The 18,893-nt window shown below is 33.7% G+C and overlaps 1 protein-coding gene across 2 annotated transcripts; it reads right to left on the bottom strand.

Annotated features, from left to right (window-relative positions):
- Window positions 1–1,640: 1,640 nt before the first annotated feature.
- LOC100780405 (pullulanase 1, chloroplastic) lies at window positions 1,641–18,199 on the bottom strand. Of its 2 annotated transcripts, XM_003536235.4 has the most exons (28): window positions 17,907–18,199; window positions 17,653–17,797; window positions 17,468–17,520; window positions 17,237–17,345; window positions 16,866–17,002; window positions 16,572–16,771; window positions 16,245–16,394; window positions 15,481–15,541; window positions 15,040–15,160; window positions 14,393–14,483; window positions 14,217–14,310; window positions 13,978–14,073; window positions 13,706–13,846; window positions 13,256–13,306; window positions 12,831–12,901; window positions 12,590–12,682; window positions 12,212–12,302; window positions 10,700–10,771; window positions 7,082–7,138; window positions 5,317–5,385; window positions 5,105–5,161; window positions 4,944–5,018; window positions 4,173–4,261; window positions 3,896–3,973; window positions 3,566–3,704; window positions 2,643–2,752; window positions 2,465–2,564; window positions 1,641–2,034 (listed from the first exon to the last, which is right to left on the bottom strand). In XM_003536235.4, the coding sequence occupies exons 1-28, from the start codon at window positions 18,099–18,101 to the stop codon at window positions 1,924–1,926; spliced, it is 2,856 nt and encodes a 951-aa protein (XP_003536283.1). In that variant the 5' UTR covers window positions 18,102–18,199; the 3' UTR covers window positions 1,641–1,923. The 2 variants fall into 2 exon arrangements, with proteins under 2 accessions (XP_003536283.1, XP_040861766.1); XM_041005832.1 differs by lacking the exon at window positions 17,907–18,199 and having other exon boundaries at window positions 17,260–17,345; window positions 17,653–17,742.
- Window positions 18,200–18,893: the final 694 nt, after the last annotated feature.

The raw sequence follows: 18,893 nt of genomic DNA, 5'->3' as shown, positions 1-18,893 counted from the left end.
ATTTCTGAAAATTCAAATTTTAGTCGTTGAAAGTGACAAAAGTACAACAAATCTATTTATCTGTTACCGTTAATGAAAAAGCTTACATGATACATTTAATGACGTATTGTCGCTCTACACATTCAAGGACGAAAATAATTATTTAGTCAAAATATAATTTAATCTTCATTTTTTTTCTTTTTTTAATAGTTACAAACATAACATTACAATAAATACTTAAAAAAAATAAAAAAAAGCAAGCATAAGTTAGAACAAATATAATAATAAACATAATTTGTGTGTTTTACCTTATGATTGTTTTCCTATTTTTTTTAAAGTGTTTATTGTAATGTTATACTTGTAACGATTATAAAAGGGAGAAAATGAATATTAAATTATATTTTGGATAAATAATTATTTTCGTTTCTGAATGTGTAAAGTGCTAACAAATTCGTACATGAATGTGACACGTGGACTCTTTCATTAACGGTAATGGATGAAAGTTAATGCATAGATAGATTTATCACACTTTTTTTACTTTCGGAGACTAAAATTTAAATTTTTATCTTCCTGAAATAAATTTTTTCAATACTCTACAGATTTAAAGATGAAAATAAATATTTATCCTTATAATTATTACTGAAGATATTGTCAACGAAAAAATAATACCGAAAAACATACCAAACACATTTTAAAAAATAAAAGTAAAGAGAATGAACCATCTCAAGAAAAAGGAATACATACAAAGTACATAGATAATAACATTATTTATTTATTTATATCATTAAGAGTTCTTTAAGAAAAATATTGGATGTGTTATTTTAATTTTTTTATTCCAAATCATGGAAATAAAATAATTTTAAAATGTTCTATTGGAAATATTATTAAAAAAAAGAACACTGTTATATTTAGACATTGGAGTTGCTTTAAATATTCAAATAATGGGATGGAAAATATTTTATATTGTAGTCTATTTTATTTATTTTATTTCACCTTTATAATTATTGAACAAAAAGTTATTCTAGAAAGTCATGGTATTACTATATAATGTTGTCTCCCCCGAAAAGATGTAACTTAATTGACAACACACATTCAGTTTATGAAAAAGGATGAGTTTGATCCCAAAAAATATAATATTTTTGTCATTGAACATTAAGCAAATAATTCGGTCAATGATTCTAATTACGAAAAAATGCAAATTATTACCAATCAAATTTTATATTTTTCTAATTACCTTTTTAAAAGGTCACCATTCCCCGCTACCTTGTGCAACTCTTGTGTCACAGAACACTGTTCTAATGACAAATGAAGAGCATAAAGTAACGATGGAGAGAAGTAAACATAGTTTGAATAAAATAGCATACGTAATAGTTTGAAGATGCATATCGTTTCGTTGGTTTGTTTAGTTTTTTTTTTTTTTGAATAAATTTCTTATGTTCTACTTTGTATTTAATAATTGAGTCGAGACTGTTGGACGTTTTGAGATCATAGGTTGTTTGAATTTGTCTCGTAAATCAGCCGATAAGTAGATGGACATTGCTAGTGACACCCTTTCAAGAACTGTATTTTATGGAGAATTTGCTTTTTTTGCATTTCCACATTTGCTAATCCTTTAGATTAGACATGAGTGGAAGATATGCTGACTCAGGACTGCAATCACATTTAGCTGAAAGTCTGACCTCTATAGTCTATAATAAGTTAAAGTTTTTTGCTTAATTTCAGTTTCATTCGTTCCCTTTGCAACTAATATCTTATTGTTTATTTCAGGTTCCATCCCTGGCTTAAGAGGAGATTATTTGGGAACATCCAAACGTGTTCAGTGTGTGAAGGTCACAAAAGAATCCATCCTCATGAACCAAAACTAGCATCATCACCCCATTAGTATCCCAAGGCAACTTTTACATTCTTTCTTGGCTTAAATCAATGTTTGATTGAAGCAGTGACTCACGTTTTCCTTGGCTCCACAAACACAGCTGTTGTCCTTCGAGGCACAACAAAACAGCCAGAAGATGCCTCATATCTTGAGCTCTTAACAAGGTCGTCAGATGATGATACCTACAACATAATACAGAAAAGGGAATTGACCAATGACCACCATTTCTGAAATTATAAATGGATAAATCTACCACAGTATACCAAAGAAACACGAATCAATATGCAGCAGATTCTTTTCTTGTGCATTTGAAAACTAATTCTAGTGTTCTGTTGATTCTTTAGTCCACAAAGGCAAAATCACTCCGCTACAACAGTTATAACAATGCCTTCTCACAAATTTTAAAACCTTATGCAGCAATATAGTCAAGGTAAAATCATATTAAGTTAAATAGATTATGAACATAAAGAAAGGCCACTTAAAACTTCTACCAAAAACTGGAAGTTGACTAATACACCAAACTCGAATATTACATCAAAACATTATTTTTTCAAAACATAGTTTGGAAATATTCCAATTTTCAACATTTAAATACTTAAGTTTAATTTGTACCTGTATGGGATGCAACTGGAGATTTCTCAATTGCAGGGCAGGGCTAACAAATGATACTTCTTTTGGACTCGCATTGAAAACAACCACAATGAACGAATATCTGCCAAACACCATTTGTCAACAAAACTAAAGAATGTTCAAGTCTTCAAAGAAAAAATTACTATATGCTTTAACATACATGGGATCCAACTGAGACAACCCAGGAAAGCCATTGTGACCATCTTCAATGCTCATCACTATGACTCCACAAACCCATGATGGTCCAGTGTTGTGAAAGCGTACTCGTTCCTGCAGATGACAGATAAATCTTAGGTCTTGTATACCCAAAATCTTAGATCTTGGAAAATTAAATATTTATGCATGAATGTTTTCTCTAGATGTTTTATCACTTATCTGTAAGATCCAAGAACACCAAGAAAACATACAAATCATGATCCAAATAAAAGAAAATTTTAGTCAAATTTCATCACAGGCTGAGGATTCTGAGAAATGGAACTCATTCACAAGAACCAAAAGATATGTAATATTTTAAAATATCCAGATGTTAAAGCCTGAGAAACTACTAGTCAGATTAATGATAATGGTAAAGACAATACTGATGATTATATAGAAAATATACACTAAAATTGTGTAGAATATTCTTTTACCTCCCACTTTTCTCAAACTAATTGACCAACTCCTTTAGTTATGGGATTGAAAGTGAAGCAGATTATAATAGTACCATCCAAGAGTTTGAACAATTTTAGGTAATTGGGACCAACATATTAAACCCACCTCACATGGCTATTTATCAGAAATTTATGAATAACTAATGAATTCAGGGATTACTATATATAAAAAAAAGGATTTAAAATAACATGAAATTTGAAAACTTGTTTCAACTATATGTTGAAACAAAATTCCATATTAACTATAAATCTGACATAAAAATGAATCAGAAACAAAATGGAAATACTGATGCCTTGGCCGTAAGAAAATATAATTGAAATAATTAGTCACTGATAAAGAATATCCATTCTGTTGGTTAAGCACTTAATATCCAGGCACTAATAGTCATAGATGAAATAATTTTATATAATGATGAAATTTAAAATGTCTCACCTGGATAGTGTTAGCTGTCTTCAAGCGGAAAAGTGGTGAAGAGTATCTTATACGCAGCAGGTTCAAGAAATTGTCCACCGTAGCAAGGATGTCAGTCTTCTGAGGCCTGAAGGATGGGTTTGCCAGTCTTGGTTTGATTCTGAAAAGTCGAAGGAGACTCAAGATCATTATATAGTAAAACAGATGCAACACAAGCTGTAAACTAACAATAGTAGTACATCACAAATTCAATAACCCAGAGCTCATAATTATATCATATAGTGCTGGACAAGTTGTTGACCAGTGTAGCATATTTTGTAAATGGTAATAATAAAATATTCAGATGCTTACAGTGGCCAGTTCTTTTCATTTTTCTCTTGTGGAGGAAGTCCTACACCCCAATTATTACTATTGTATGTGAAGTCAAGTCTGAAATTGAGAGTGCACAAGGAAACACATTGTAAGTTTCACTAAGTCAATGGAAAATAACAGGATTTTTTTTTTGGTACAAGGAGGAAAATAACAGGATTTGAATGAATATAACTATTAGAACATTATAATGAAGTAGATGATATACTAATTTGGCAAAGTCAAAACAGTAAAAATGATTATTATATATAGAAAATACCTGTTGAACCAATCACCAGAATTGTAAGAATCTCGATCCAGTGATTTTGAGCGGAGTATCTCATCTCCAGAATGAAAAAATGGTATACCCTAAGAACAGAAATTCTTTAGCACCAGAATAGACTCACTAAAAGAAATTGTCTATTATAATCTAAGCAATCAGTTTGGTTATTAAAATATAGGGAAGCAGCTGGGATCCAACTCATCAAAACTCACTGACTCTGAAATCTAGTTTAACAGTGGAAAAAATAAAAATATTTCTGTATGTAAGAAAATTCAAGTTGCCATTTCTTTAAAAAATTACACACAAATACACACACTTCTCAAAAGATAATCAGATGATTTACAAGTCTACTTCTGAGGGGATGAAATTTCAGTTTCAGTTACAGAAGTCAAAAACATCTCCCAATGATTTTTCTTGTAAGTCAAGAGCTTGTCCACAAAAAAGAGTAAAAATTACCATGACATCACAGAGGCACTTATTTACTGAGACAACACCATGCACTCATCAGGCGAAAAGGATTGTAGTTAATTTATTTTACCTCCTCTTCTTATACAAAGTTAGCACCAATCTAAATCTTCTCCTCCTAACCTTGGTGCCCTTATATCTGGGCAAGTTTATCCTATCATATATTTTTTGGTACTTCTATCCTATCCTATTTGGTTCACTTAATGAAGCCTCCAAGATAAGAATATAAATGCATCAACAAAATAATAGACATAAAAAATCTCAAAATTTTAATAGTGAATAAAACCATTTAACTTCTTTAACCTGTGATAATGCTATAATACTGGTTGCCAAATGGTTTATCCTGCATCTCTCAGATACACTGATATCCATTGGAGTCTGAAAGTAAGGAACAGATTTGTATCAGAGACCATGAAAAAAAAAATTGCATGAACAAAACAGAATTTTGAAAATATTTATGATACCTTTAAGCTCACAATGTCAAATAGGGTTTCATTGTCATGAGCAGAAACATAATTGATCTGCAAAACATCTAAAGATGCCGATTAGATGATCTCTGGTTCAAAAAATGATGTTCAATACTGATAATTTAAATTCTTGATGTTTCTCAAAATACAGAGCATGTTTAGATTTAAGAGGAAGAACAGTTGAGGAATATATAAGTGAATAAGCTTACTGTCTCTATGGGGCATGAGGCATATGCAACAGGTGTCCCACCATATGTTAATATTTCTGACCCTTTTACCTGAGACGATCGCAATGAAGTTATTAGGCAAGATTTCTCGTACAAAGGGTACTATTCTGACAACAGGTAAATATCATTTGATGATAGCATGATTAGCATCCAGTGGAGAAAAGACGCCTCCAATTTCATTATTGTGCATATTACAGACCACAATTGCTTTCACATGTATGCAGAATAGAAAACCAATTAAAGCTACAAGATATCTGCATGCTATTCCCAAAAAAATCACAAAAAAAATACTCTCAATCTCCATAATTGTATTGATCAGAGTATGTACAGTAACACCACCAGCATTGGAACCAATACTGTCCTGGAATTAGAATTGGACCTCTGAATTCCAAATGTCAACATCAGTACATCTTTTAGAATTAGAATTCTAATTTCTAATGACAATTCCAGGGAATTGAAACACTGAACAATCCACTCATATATAATAAAACAGAGTTCTTACACTTGATGTCTCCTATCATACCATTTTTCTCCACAAGACACGTTTCACCACAGTTTTTATAATTTTTAAAAATTCACAAATTATTAAGTACTTTTAAACTACATTTTATGCTAAATTTATTTTTTTCCATCAAATGTCAGTTTTTTTTAAAATCATTACTTTTGAATTTTTCTTTTTATGTTAAAATTTCCATTTTCATCTCATATTTAAGTATACTCAAATTAATTCTTTTACATTTTTTAAAGAAATAGATTTTTTCCTACTTAATTTGAGTTACTTATATTTTCTTGCTTATTTATTTGAATTAATTATAATATAAGTATTTCCTTACAATTTTAAATATTTCTCTTAAATACATATTATTTTAATTTATATTTAGATTTTTTTTACCTAAGTTAAAAAAAATGCCCATCTAGTATATCTAAATAAAGCCCTTTCCAATTCTTAACCTAGACCAAACCAAGATTTTAGATTCCAAGAAGCAAGAATAAGCTGCACTCTTCAACCCTCATGCAAGTGATACAACAACTCCAAACACCTCAGTCTAATACTACAAGAACCATTTCTAGATTCTCAATCATCAACACCACAGCTGCCACTTGGTTGTTAACGTTAGTTGCAACTGCTACCTTTCCCACTATCCAACATTGTCATTGCTGTCAATTTTCACCAAAAGTTCAAAACCACAACCAGCATCTTTTTCACAGTTACTACCAATACTGCCATAGTCACTGCCTCCACCATTGTTACACTAGTCCTGTTACCACCACTGTCATCACAGCTTCCACCACACCTACCAGTGTCACTCTCCACAATATTATCACCTCCATTTGCCGCTGCTCTTCAGTTTACACCACCATTGACATTACCACTTGGGCTACCAATTATCATTGACCTTGTGTCCACCACTGATGCCATCTCTATCACTACCAATATTGCCACAACAACCACCCATTCTCACCAGAAGAAAAAATAATAAATTATTTAAACATCTAATTTTACCAACACTGAAACTTTTTTTCTATAAAAGTAAACACAAGATCATACAACCAAACAACAAAATAGGAATTAACTAAGAATTTTAATATTATCTAAAAAATTCCTTGTGCAATTCACTCATTAAAATTAAATTACTGATCCAATTCCAAATAACAAAATAGAGCCACAGTGATATTTGCTTAAAACAATATGCAGAAAGCACAATTTTAACTTCAGTAGACAAAGAAAATTGACCAACTTGAATACCTCTTCCCCTTCAGAATTGGTTAGCACAAAATCCTTCAAGTTTGCAGCCATTCCAATCTAGAAAACATAAAAGAACATCAATGACATGCATATAAAATATACTGAACAATATCCAAATGATCTAAATTTGACAACAGAATATATAACAGAATACAAGCACTCTAGCAAACAATAATGTATGTATCTGGGTGTCTATTTTCTGTATTGCATTGATAAACAGGAGGAATCGCTTTGGTACATGGAATATAGGCACACTTACTGGAAAATCTATGGAAATAGTGGATGTTATGGTGAGGAGGAAGATCAATTTTATGTGCCTACAAGAAACTAAGTGGACAGGTGAAAAAGCGAAAGAATTAGACAACTCGGGATTTAAGCTGTGGTATACGGGAAAAATCAGATCAAAAAATGGGGTAGGGATTATTGTGGACAAGGAGTGGAAGAAGGATGTCGTGGATGTAAGAAGAGTAGGAGATCGTATCATAGCCTTAAAATTGGTAGTGGGACAGGACACCTTTAATGTTATTAGTGGGTACGCACCTCAGGTTGGGTTAGCAGAACACTTTAAGGTAAAATTTTGGGAGGATCTAGAAGGGGTACTTCAGGATATACCCCAAGGAGAGAAAGTTTTCCTAGGAGGGGATCTCAATGGACATGTAGGTAGCGTGGCTAGAGGTTTTGAGGGGGTGCATGGGGGTTTTGGCCTAGGGGAGATGAATGAGGAGGGTAAATCCATCTTGGAGTTTTCGGAGGCTTTGGATCTTTCTATAGCCAATACATGGTTTAAGAAAAGAGAGGAACATCTTATCACTTACAAAAGTGGAGGGACATGTTCTCAGATAGATTTCTTCCTTATCAGGAAATCTGATAGGAAGTATTGCTTGAACTGTAAAGTTATCCCGGGAGAGAGCTTGACTACCCAACATAGAGTTTTGGTTATGGATGTAAGAATTAGAGATAGAGCAAAGAGAAGAAGTCCTAGGGTAGCACCAAGGATCAAATGGTGGCACTTGAAGGGTGAGAAACAAGGAATCTTCCAACAAAAGATATGGGAGGGATGGTGTGGACAATCACAAGGAAGTGCAAATGATATGTGGAACAAGATGTCCCAAGAGATTATTAAAGTGGCTAAAGAGACGTTGGGTGAATCTAGAGGTTTTGGACCTAGGGGTAAAGAATCGTGGTGGTGGAATGAAAGTGTGCAGAGCAAAGTTAGAGTAAAAAAGGAGTGTTTCAAGGAGTGGTCTAGGTGTAGAATTTCTGAAACTTGGGATAAGTATAAGATAGCTAGAAATGAAACCAAAAAGGCGGTGAGTGAGGCAAGAGCCCAAGCTTTTGACGGACTATACCAAGCTCTAGGAACCAGGGACGGAGAAAGATCTATATATAGGCTTGCTAAGGGTAGAGAGAGGAAGACTAGAGATTTGGATCAAGTAAAGTGTGTTAAGGATGAAGAAGGCAAAGTCTTAGTGCATGAAAAAGATATCAAGGAAAGGTGGAAGGCGTATTTCCACAACTTATTTAATGATGGATATGGATATGACTCTAGCAGTCTAGACACAAGAGAAGAGGACCGGAACTATAAGTACTATCGTCGGATCCAGAAACAGGAAGTAAAGGAAGCGTTGAAAAGAATGAGTAACGGTAAGGCGGTGGGGCCAGACAACATACCTATTGAAGTGTGGAAAACTCTTGGAGATAGAGGTCTTGAGTGGCTCACCAAACTCTTTAATGAAATTATGAGGTCAAAACGCATGCTGGAGGAATGGAGGAGAAGCACGTTAGTGCCAATCTATAAGAACAAGGGGGATATACAAAATTGTGCAAATTATAGGGGAATCAAGCTCATGAGTCATACCATGAAATTATGGGAAAGAGTGATCGAACGGAGATTAAGAAAGGAGACTCAAGTTACTGAGAATCAATTTGGTTTCATGCCGGGAAGGTCGACCATGGAAGCGATTTATTTATTACGGAGGGTGATGGAGCAATATCGCATGGACCAACAAGACTTGCACTTGATTTTTATTGACTTGGAGAAAGCGTATGATAGAGTGCCTAGAGAGATTTTGTGGAAAGCTCTAGAGAAGAAAGGGGTTAGGGTTGCATATATTCGAGCTATCCAAGATATGTATGATAGGGTATCGACTAGTGTTAGGACACAGGGTGGAGAGTCAGACGATTTTCCCATTACAATTGGTTTGCATCAAGGGTCAACCCTTAGCCCCTACCTTTTTACCTTAATTCTGGATGTCCTCACGGAACAAATCCAAGAGATAGCGCCGAGATGCATGCTTTTTGCAGATGACATAGTCCTCCTTGGAGAGTCGAGGGAGGAGTTGAATGAGAGGTTGGAAACTTGGAGATGAGCTCTAGAAACACATGGCTTTCGCCTAAGCAGAAGCAAATCGGAGTATATGGAATGTAAGTTCAACAAAAGAAAGAGGGTTTCAAACTCAGAGGTGAAAATAGGAGACCATATTATCCCTCAAGTCACATGGTTTAAATATCTTGGGTCTGTAATACAGGATGATGGAGAAATTGAAGGGGATGTGAATCATCGCATTCAAGCAGGATGGATGAAATGGAGAAAAGCATCGGGGGTGTTATGTGATGCAAAGGTACCGATCAAGCTAAAGGGAAAGTTTTATCGGACTGCGGTAAGACCGGCGATTTTGTATGGAACAGAATGTTGGGCGGTCAAGAGCCAACAGGAGAATAAAGTAGGTGTAGCGGAGATGAGGATGCTGAGGTGGATGTGTGGTAAGACTCGACAGGATAAAATTAGAAACGAAGCTATTAGAGAGAGGGTTGGAGTAGCGCCTATTGTAGAGAAGATGGTGGAAAATAGACTTAGGTGGTTTGGGCATGTAGAGAGAAGACCGATAGACTCTGTAGTGAGGAGAGTAGACCAGATGGAGAGAAGGCAAACAATTCGAGGCAGAGGAAGACCCAAAAAGACTATAAGAGAGGTTATCAAAAAGGATCTCGAACTTAATGATTTGGATAGAAGTATGGTACTTGATAGAACATTATGGCGGAAGTTGATCCATGTAGCCGACCCCACCTAGTGGGATAAGGCGTTGTTGTTGTTGTTGTTGTATATGGTCAGAGTGTTTACTCCCATCAAAAGCACATGCAACTTGTTCATATGACAAAACCAAAGCTTGTGGCTGCTCAAGTTACCAAGAAACCATCTTTCAGTTGAATTTACGTGCAAGTAAAATAATAGTGTAAGTGCTAATTCTTTTGAAGTTAAGCAAATGAGAAAGAAACGCCACCTATCTTATAGTATTAAAAATATGCAGAAAATGGCTTCCAAACGTCAAAATATTATATCCAAAGCATTTCCTAACTATCTCTTTTGTCCATAATGCTAACTATTGACTTAAAATGACAAAACCATTCAAAAGATGAAACAAAAAAAAAAAATAAGGATATATGTTTATCAAACTTAAAATAGCAAAATCTACATGAAGGGCAATCAGGGAAATCCCTATCAAATTTGTCAGCAGGCACCACAATATTAAACAATTCACGTAGTATGTTCCAATATTTTGAACTTAAAAATAAGACATCCAGATAAAGACAAAAATCAATAAATCTATTGATGCAGACCTGGATGTGATCCATTGATGCAGCAAGCATGGATTTCGCATTAGCTTCTGTTCCATGGTCATGGCCATTAGGCTGCACATAGAGGATGAATTTCAACCCTTCAAGAATATGATAGAACACCAATTGATAAACCAATCAAACATAATGCTGAACACAGAAATCACATGCAAGACAGCAATATACTTACAATCCCAGAGCAAAACTCTCCTACAGAGAGTATTCTCTGTCCACAAACTTCAAAGAGAAACACCTTCTCCCCTAATTACACTTACACACCCTACTATCAAATAACCCTAAGATATAACTGTCAGCAATCATTTTCTATGAATAACTGTCACCAAGGCAGTTTCTAATTCTAAAACAGAATAATTCAGGATAAGTTATTTTCTACCGCATATTCTAATAATACATTACCGCTCCTAAATTCTACCCATAACTGCCAAAACAGCTATTATTGTACTGTATCTAATAATGCATGACTGCACATGAGTCATGACAGTTATTGGATCCCTTCAGAATAAGTTCTGGAATAAAAATTGAAGGCAAGAATTTAAAAAGAATTTGCATACAATTTCCTCCATAATTTTTAACAATAAATCACATTAGATTTCTTCTAATTAAGCCAAGCTAATTGTTGGACAGCCGCCTTAATTGCGGTCACCCCTAGCCCACCTTAGTTGTGGCGGGCAGCTGTGGGTAAAGAGTTAGGCCCAAATCCACGTTGTAACACTAATTATTAAGCACTGATAAATGGACAGGGAATATGTTTCAAACTCAAACCAGAAAGGGGTAAAAGAAATGAAAGATTTTATTTTATTTTTTTGATCGGTAAATGTTAATGTGTTAGAATGTTAGTTTTGTTAGTAGAGGGGATCGAACCTGCCACCTTGCCCCTCTTCTCTTCTCCCTTAACCATCCAACCCACCTTATATCTCCAAATGAAAGAATTTATTAAATTGAATGAATTGACAGATCAAAGGAGAAAAATCTCTCCTCCAAGAGTTTTTCCTTTCACAAAGAGCAAAGGTCAATTCTCAAATGATACAAGACTCAATCAATCCCTTCCCCCAGATTCCTGTATTTATTATCTCCTTCTTCCCCTGACAAACTAATAATCCAACCTTCTGAAGTAACTTCTCATTCCCTCTCTTAGCAGGAAATTCAGACCAATACTGCAATATCATATGTGGACAAAATTAAACATAATGTTTATAGGTTTCTAAACATTTTATGTGATACATAATGTCTAGGAAGAAGCATTATTCAATAACTTTCCCTGGGTTTTATTAAATTCTGAAGACAACATATATAGTTTCAATTTTAATAGTGACTTTCACAATATAGATAGCATTTTATATTTAATAAAGTAATAATTTTGAATGTTAAATAGATGATATAAAATAACATCCATAAACATTCCACATGCAGATTTGTGTTTAGATTTGATTGCAATGAGCTTAAAGTTAATGTTTTAAAATCAAACATAAGTGATCAAAGAAAGAAAGAAAATACCTGCAAGAGTAGCCCAGTCACAAAACCCTGTTGTAGAGGGTGGCCAAACGGAGATCCACCAAGTATGGCATCTCGAATTCGGTCATTAAAGCTGAATGTTACATTCCAAAACAACTAATCTAAATCAAATAAAATATTTTGTATAGATAAATTGGACTTCACATCATAATTTTAGGCAGTGATGACCAATTCTAAAAATTAACATAAGAGAACCATATCATGTGAATTTACATGACTAGTTGCATGTTTGGATTAACTTGTTTTGCACCCAAAAAAATCCAATTTAGAAGTTCTATCTTAAGCATTTTGACAAAAAGGAAGAAATTGAAAGATTACTAAGCAACACTAAAAAACACAATGAAAATAGATAAGTCCTACCTCCCAATTTGTGTTCCTGGGAGATTGAACTGAGAAGCATTTACCCCACGGCCATTTTTGGCAACTTCACCAAAGTCCCATCCTTCACCATATCTTTTTTCAATTAAAAAAAAACAAGGTTAAAGAGAGAATATGAGGCTAAAATATAACATGCAAATGAGTGAAAGCAAGATGAATGAAGTTAACAAAGAAATTCACCAATGAATCTAATTCATAAAAACCAACATTGGGGAACAAGTACATGTAGATGCTTGAACCATCAAGTCCATCCTTTTCTTTTGTTAAACATTGGAGAGCAGTTTTTGCTTTCACCTGTATCCACATCATGAAATCAACACTTCAATAGTTTATTTGCGAAATATGATGTCAGATTCATCTTTTATTAGCTTTTTACTCAGATACACATAATCCAAAATATGATAGATTGACATTATTTTTATATTCTGTTTGTCATCCCTATAATTTAGCATTCAACTCTTATTGCAGCATATACTCTGAAATTTTATCTAAATTACAAGCTACACATCCCAAGCAATTTTATGAGTTGCCATGATCAACAGAGTGAAACAACATTACAAACACATTCATTAGCTTATTTACTCATTTGATAACATGTTTTCATATTAAGTCACATAGTAAGATGCCAAAGTGAGTTACAATACATACCATTGTGCTCTTCATTATATGGCCCATAAGATCAAATCTGAACCCATCAATCTGAAAAAGGAAAAGCATCTTGGGGTCTAAGATAAGCAATCTATGGAACTTAATTAAACATTTTTCATTTTGATAGAAAGTACAATTAAGAGGAGGAAGAGATAAGAAGTCCTTTAAAACATGATAACTTATACAACGAAGAACAATAAAACTACAAAAGCTGCCAGCTCTTAAACTCTGCAACTCAGAGCTAGCAACTCCCTTAAAGCAGCCAATGAGAAGAAAATTTTATTATTATGAAAAATTGTAGATTCTACATAAAATCAATATTTCACAACAGTGAAGTACTATGTGGAATTCAAAGGGTACATCCAATAAACAGAAAACCAGAAAAAGTTTATAAAGCATACAAATCTTAGAGTTAATGAGTGAACACCAGTGAATGATATAAACAATCACCTTGTAATTGACAGCCCAGTGTACAAGATCATCAAGGATCAAACGCTCAACCATAAAGTGCTCACTAGCAGTATTATTTATACAAGTACTGTGCTCGATTAAACCATCACTATTCCTTCTTAAATAGTAACCTGGAACAATCTATAAGATACATTGTGTCACACCACAGAAGTAGGTTGGCTTTACAAAAATAGTGAAGAAATACTCAATAGGACAGCTGTGCATATCTCAATAATTACAGGTCCAACAAAGAAAACTTAATAATTTATGACCTTATCAAGGACAGAATGTTCATCAAAAGGCCCACTTCCTTGCAAATGATTGTAGACAACATCCAAGACAACACGGAGGCCGATATGGTTAAGAGCCTGCAACGTATAGAAATCCCAAGAGACAGAACAAAAAAAAATGATTTACTGACTATAGAGAATAGTATTACTGATCTAAATTACGAAATTAAATAGAAAATTAGATCTATGGATCTTACGGTTAGAAAACAATGAATTCATACCATAACCATCTTTCGGAACTCAATTGTACGGTATGGACCGTTTGGATTACTTGCATAGCTGCCTTTAGGAACGCCCCAAAGAACAGGGTTGTACCTTTTGAAGACAACATATAAAAAAGCAAACTTAACATAAAAAATGTTTGGATTGTCAATCAATGTGCCATTCAAGAGCATACCCCCAGTTGTAACCATCAAAGTTTTGGATGGCTGTGATGAGAGCTTGTTGCTGATCTGAATCAGGTGGCAAACTTTCCAGTATTGAGGTATCTATCAGAGTGCTTGTGTCAGATAACAAACATAAAAAATTGAAAGAATATAATCATGAGCTCATATTTCACTATAGGAGAATGTACAAGACAGACAGACTCGCATTTTGCTCACAGACAAGGATATGAGTATCAATGACAAAAAAATAGCATAAGGTGTGCTATGCCTGCATTGATGTCTGTATATAATCAAATAAATACAAAAAAACAGATAACTATCTGCATCTTTGTGTATATAGACTCACAAGTGTCTGACAACACATACTTTTGATCTAATGCAGGATAGATCAGAAATGAACTATGCTATGACAAAGGAAACCCAAGAGGGTGGGAAACAGAGCTTAATCTCTGGCAGTAAATATTATGTGAGATTTCTTTAAATATTTTTTTCATTATATTACCACTATTTTTTAATAAAAAAATCCAGTCTTATAAGGAAGAGACAAGTATAGCCCATTCAAGAAGAGGTTCCATGAAATATGCATGGAAGGGAGCACTGAGGAGGTTTAACTGTGAAACAAGGGTTTGTTCAGAGGATAATCTGTCATAAATTTTACCTACAAATCTCCAGTCCTCCTTTTGATCATCAACCCCAGCAAACTGAAATGTTGGCAATAGATGGACATGAGTGATACCAGCACTTGATAATTTCTTCAGATGAAGTACACCCGCAGAATCCTTCAAACATATGCTCACAGTTACTCCAAATTCCATCATAGCAGTTACTAATGCACCTACTATTTCAGTCACATATCAATCTTGTTTTCAGTATATCATTTAGTTTTAGATTAATTTCTTCAATTTAAGTTCTTTAGTTACATCATCTATATTGAATGGCCATCATTTTGCGAATGGCATTTACATGGAATTTGAGAAAGAGTATTGGAGAGTTGATAGGACTTACATACTGTTCAATATTTCCAATACTATTCATGAAAGATGGAAATTATTATTCTTATTGAACTCCAGCAATAGCAAGAGTAAGATATTAGAATTACCTGCAATGTAAAGGCCAGATAACCACCACGAAATTCAGGTTGCACAGAGAGGTCACTGGCACTATGGCAGCAAGAAAAAGGAAACCAGAATCCATAATGAGAAGAAAATGTCACATAAAAACTCAAAGCAAACAGAACTTCCAAGTGATACATCTAAAAACTAAGCACAATAATTAACTGGTTTAAAGATTATGGAAATAGGCCAATATGTTGTGACATCTACCAGCAGACTAGGAAATAAAAGTCTAAAGTAATATGGAGAAGCCAAGAGAACTGAAAATCAATAAAACTAACAGAGAAACAACAGAAGTTATTTACTTTGCACTAAAAATTGTATATTGTGGGTCAGGGAGCTGCATGGCAACAGAACATGTCTCTTTGTTCTCTCTACCTCTCTATCCTCTGACTATTTTCTCCTCTTTCTACGGAACCAAACAACAAAATCACAAGTATCCATTTCAGTATGTAGGAGTACTCTAGAATGTTTTTTAGGGCATTTACACTAAAAGCAGAATCATAAAGTTCAGAGATTTTCACATCACATAGGGAGAGGACATTATGAAAATTCCATTTTCATACACAAGAAAATATAAAACATTATTTTAATTTTAATTTGAAGGCTTGAGGCATACTTGTTAATGTTTCAAAGCTCACCTAGGTCGTCTAGAATTCTGGGTCCTAGAAAACATCCATTTTGTAAACTTACAAAAATAAAAGACAAAATTGATCCTCAAATAAAATTACAAATTTCATTAAATAGTTACCTGAAATCCCTTATATGCATTTCATATATGCTTATATCAGAGAAAGAATGTATAGTAGGTTTTTTATTTGCCAGATTATCCCATCCATCAGGTTTTAACTTAACAGAGTCAAGATTAAGCAGAAAACTCCGCCTGCCATCTGATGAAAGTCTGCTTAAATACAGAAAAAAGAGGGGTTAAAATACACAAAACATTTAGGAAGTTAAATTTTATATCTAATCATTTAAAATATGTATTACTAAATGTTACTCATGAATGCTAGAATCAAGAGTATAGAAATAATTTGCCAAAGATAATTGATGGCAAACTAGCATGAACAGAGCATACCCTCTTGCATATGGATCACTTGTATAGCATTTTTCAATCCGCATAGTGCTAGGGTGGTAAACACATACTTCATAAACATAGTAACAACCTTCCCAACTTTTTGGTCCTTTAGTTCTCCAAACACCATTTTCCTCCTCAAGGCAAACAATTTCTATGGGATCATCTCCTGATGGGTCCTTATAGATGTAAGCATGCACTGCCTGTTTTTACCAAAAAGATATTATGCAGATAATATGTATTACTTGTTGAAGAGCACATTGATATCAAGATCTTTTTCAATAGAAGAAAATATACTTGAGCAGTAGGTGCCCACAGGTAAAGTGACACAGCTTCCTCTGAGAAAAGTGCACCAAGGGGACCACTATATGAGAAAAGGTCATCTAAAACACCAGGTAATTGCAAACCAGTACAGTTCATGCATTCCCCATCAGCTGTACAAAACGAAGAAAGGAAATACTTAGTAGACACTTGTGACAGCAAAGGCACTTTTCCTTCCATAACATGAATATACTGCAAAAAGCTTTTCTACTTTATAATCTAATGCATGATAGAACAGAAATGAAATATACTATGCTAAATAGCTAATAAAGAAACACGCACGCAACTCTATAACTTGTATGTATAATTCTAGTTCTATGTGATATTGCAGAAAGAACAGAACTTACAATCACAAATAACAACTGCTAACCGGAATTTAAGAAGAGGCTTAACATCCAAAGTAGGTGGCAGGCTGAAAACTTTGTGACCTCGAATATGGGGAAATTTCTCCACCACCTAACCACGCAAAGTTTGCATTCATAAGTGATCATTATTCCACTATATGTGATTGTAAAAAATAATAAAACTATAAAGCAATTAGCAGCGCGCTTAACATTTAGAAAAATCCGAAAGATTACATTTGCAGGAAGGCCAACCCTATCCTCCTGAAGCTTAATTTTCAAATCCTCGCCTGTTAATTGTCATTTAACAATTCATTGAGTCAATGTCCACTGTCACTTGTAATCAATTGTAAATAAGCAACAGTGAAATTTTTCTACTCCACATACTTGAACAAGTAGAAGTAATTGTGAGAAATCCAAACCTTGAATTTGGCAATTTGCAATGGTCAAAGAAGCATTTTTGCTGGCAAGCAGGTAGCAAGAAAACCCGTTTCCAACATCCACGTCCCAAGCTATGAGAGATTCAGCAACCCAATAAGCTCTGGAGTACAGCAAGCCATTCTGCATCTGGCTCATCAACATGTTTAAAACCAACAGCAGTTAGCAATTCCAATAAAAGGGTTGTACTGTTGCAGCAATGAACAGTGAATGCACCAGTATAATATTGAAGAAAAACCTGAGAAGATGAAGCAGATTGTTCCACGTAAGAAGAAGAAGAAGAAGAATTAAGGGAGCAAGAAAGGGGTGGTGGGGTATGGAGGCGAAGCTGGGTAGTTTGGGAAGGAAAGTGAAGGTGGAGATGGAGAGAAGGGCGAGGGAATGAAGAAGGGAGAGAAGGAGAAAGAGAAGAGGATGATGCTAACAGATGCATTCTTCTTCCTCGGATCAGATGAGTGAACCTTAGTCACTATATTTCTATTGTCTATGATTACATTTTGTAGAACAGAGAAAAAATAGACATGCACGTGTGCAGTGTAGTGTAAATATCAATCATTCACAAAAAGTTAAGATCCTTTTCACTCTCAATCGGATATGATCAGATCCCAAAAGTATGGTTAGTATTTTTAATCCCTATAAATTGAATAATGTCTGATGCCTCATATTGATTCTTAAATTACTTCACTCCTTTTTTCTTTAAAATTTGAATAATTCAAAGTTGGACTAAAAAATAATAAAATTTGATTAATAATTATTTTTATCAAAGAATTAAACATAATATGATTCAACATATTACTTATTTATGTTGAATCACTTGATTGATTCTTAAATTACTTCATTATTAAGTGATTTGTTTTAAAATTAAATAAATTTAATCTTTTGATCCATTTTTTAACCTGAAATTCTTATATTCTTATTTTTAAAATTTTCCCACATATTAAATGAATTAAATTATTTTAAACTTTCTTTTATTTAAAACTTACCGATTAAATATTAATTTTATGAAAAAAAAATTTTTTTACTGAGTTTCTAAGTTCAAATTTTTAAAAATTCTATCATGATTGGAATCTATTGTAAGTCCTAAATATTTGATAAAAATTATAATTTAAGAGTTATTAATATAAGAAAACCGATTAAATGATTAAATTTATTTAATTTTAAAATCAAAGAACTTAAAATAGCTTAAAAATTTAGAAAACTAAAATTTCATTTAATTTAAACTAAA

The sequence above is a fragment of the Glycine max genome, chromosome 10 (genome assembly GCF_000004515.6).
Source record: "Glycine max cultivar Williams 82 chromosome 10, Glycine_max_v4.0, whole genome shotgun sequence".
NCBI classification, from domain to species: domain Eukaryota; kingdom Viridiplantae; phylum Streptophyta; class Magnoliopsida; order Fabales; family Fabaceae; genus Glycine; species Glycine max.
Note: the sequence above shows the minus strand (reverse complement) of the source record. Positions and strands in the feature narration are given on the sequence as shown.

Bases quoted from the DNA above. Each gene is read 5' to 3' on its own strand.
- LOC100780405 (XM_003536235.4), bottom strand. From the start codon at position 18,101: ATGCATCTGTTAGCATCATCCTCTTCTCTTTCTCCTTCTCTCCCTTCT. The intron at 12,902-13,255 runs GTATGTATTGTA...ATGTGGATACAG, and splicing joins ATATAATGAAGAGCACAATG to GTGAAAGCAAAAACTGCTCT. The intron at 4,262-4,943 runs GTTAAAGAAGTT...TTCTGTTCTTAG, and splicing joins GTATTATAGCATTATCACAG to GGTATACCATTTTTTCATTC.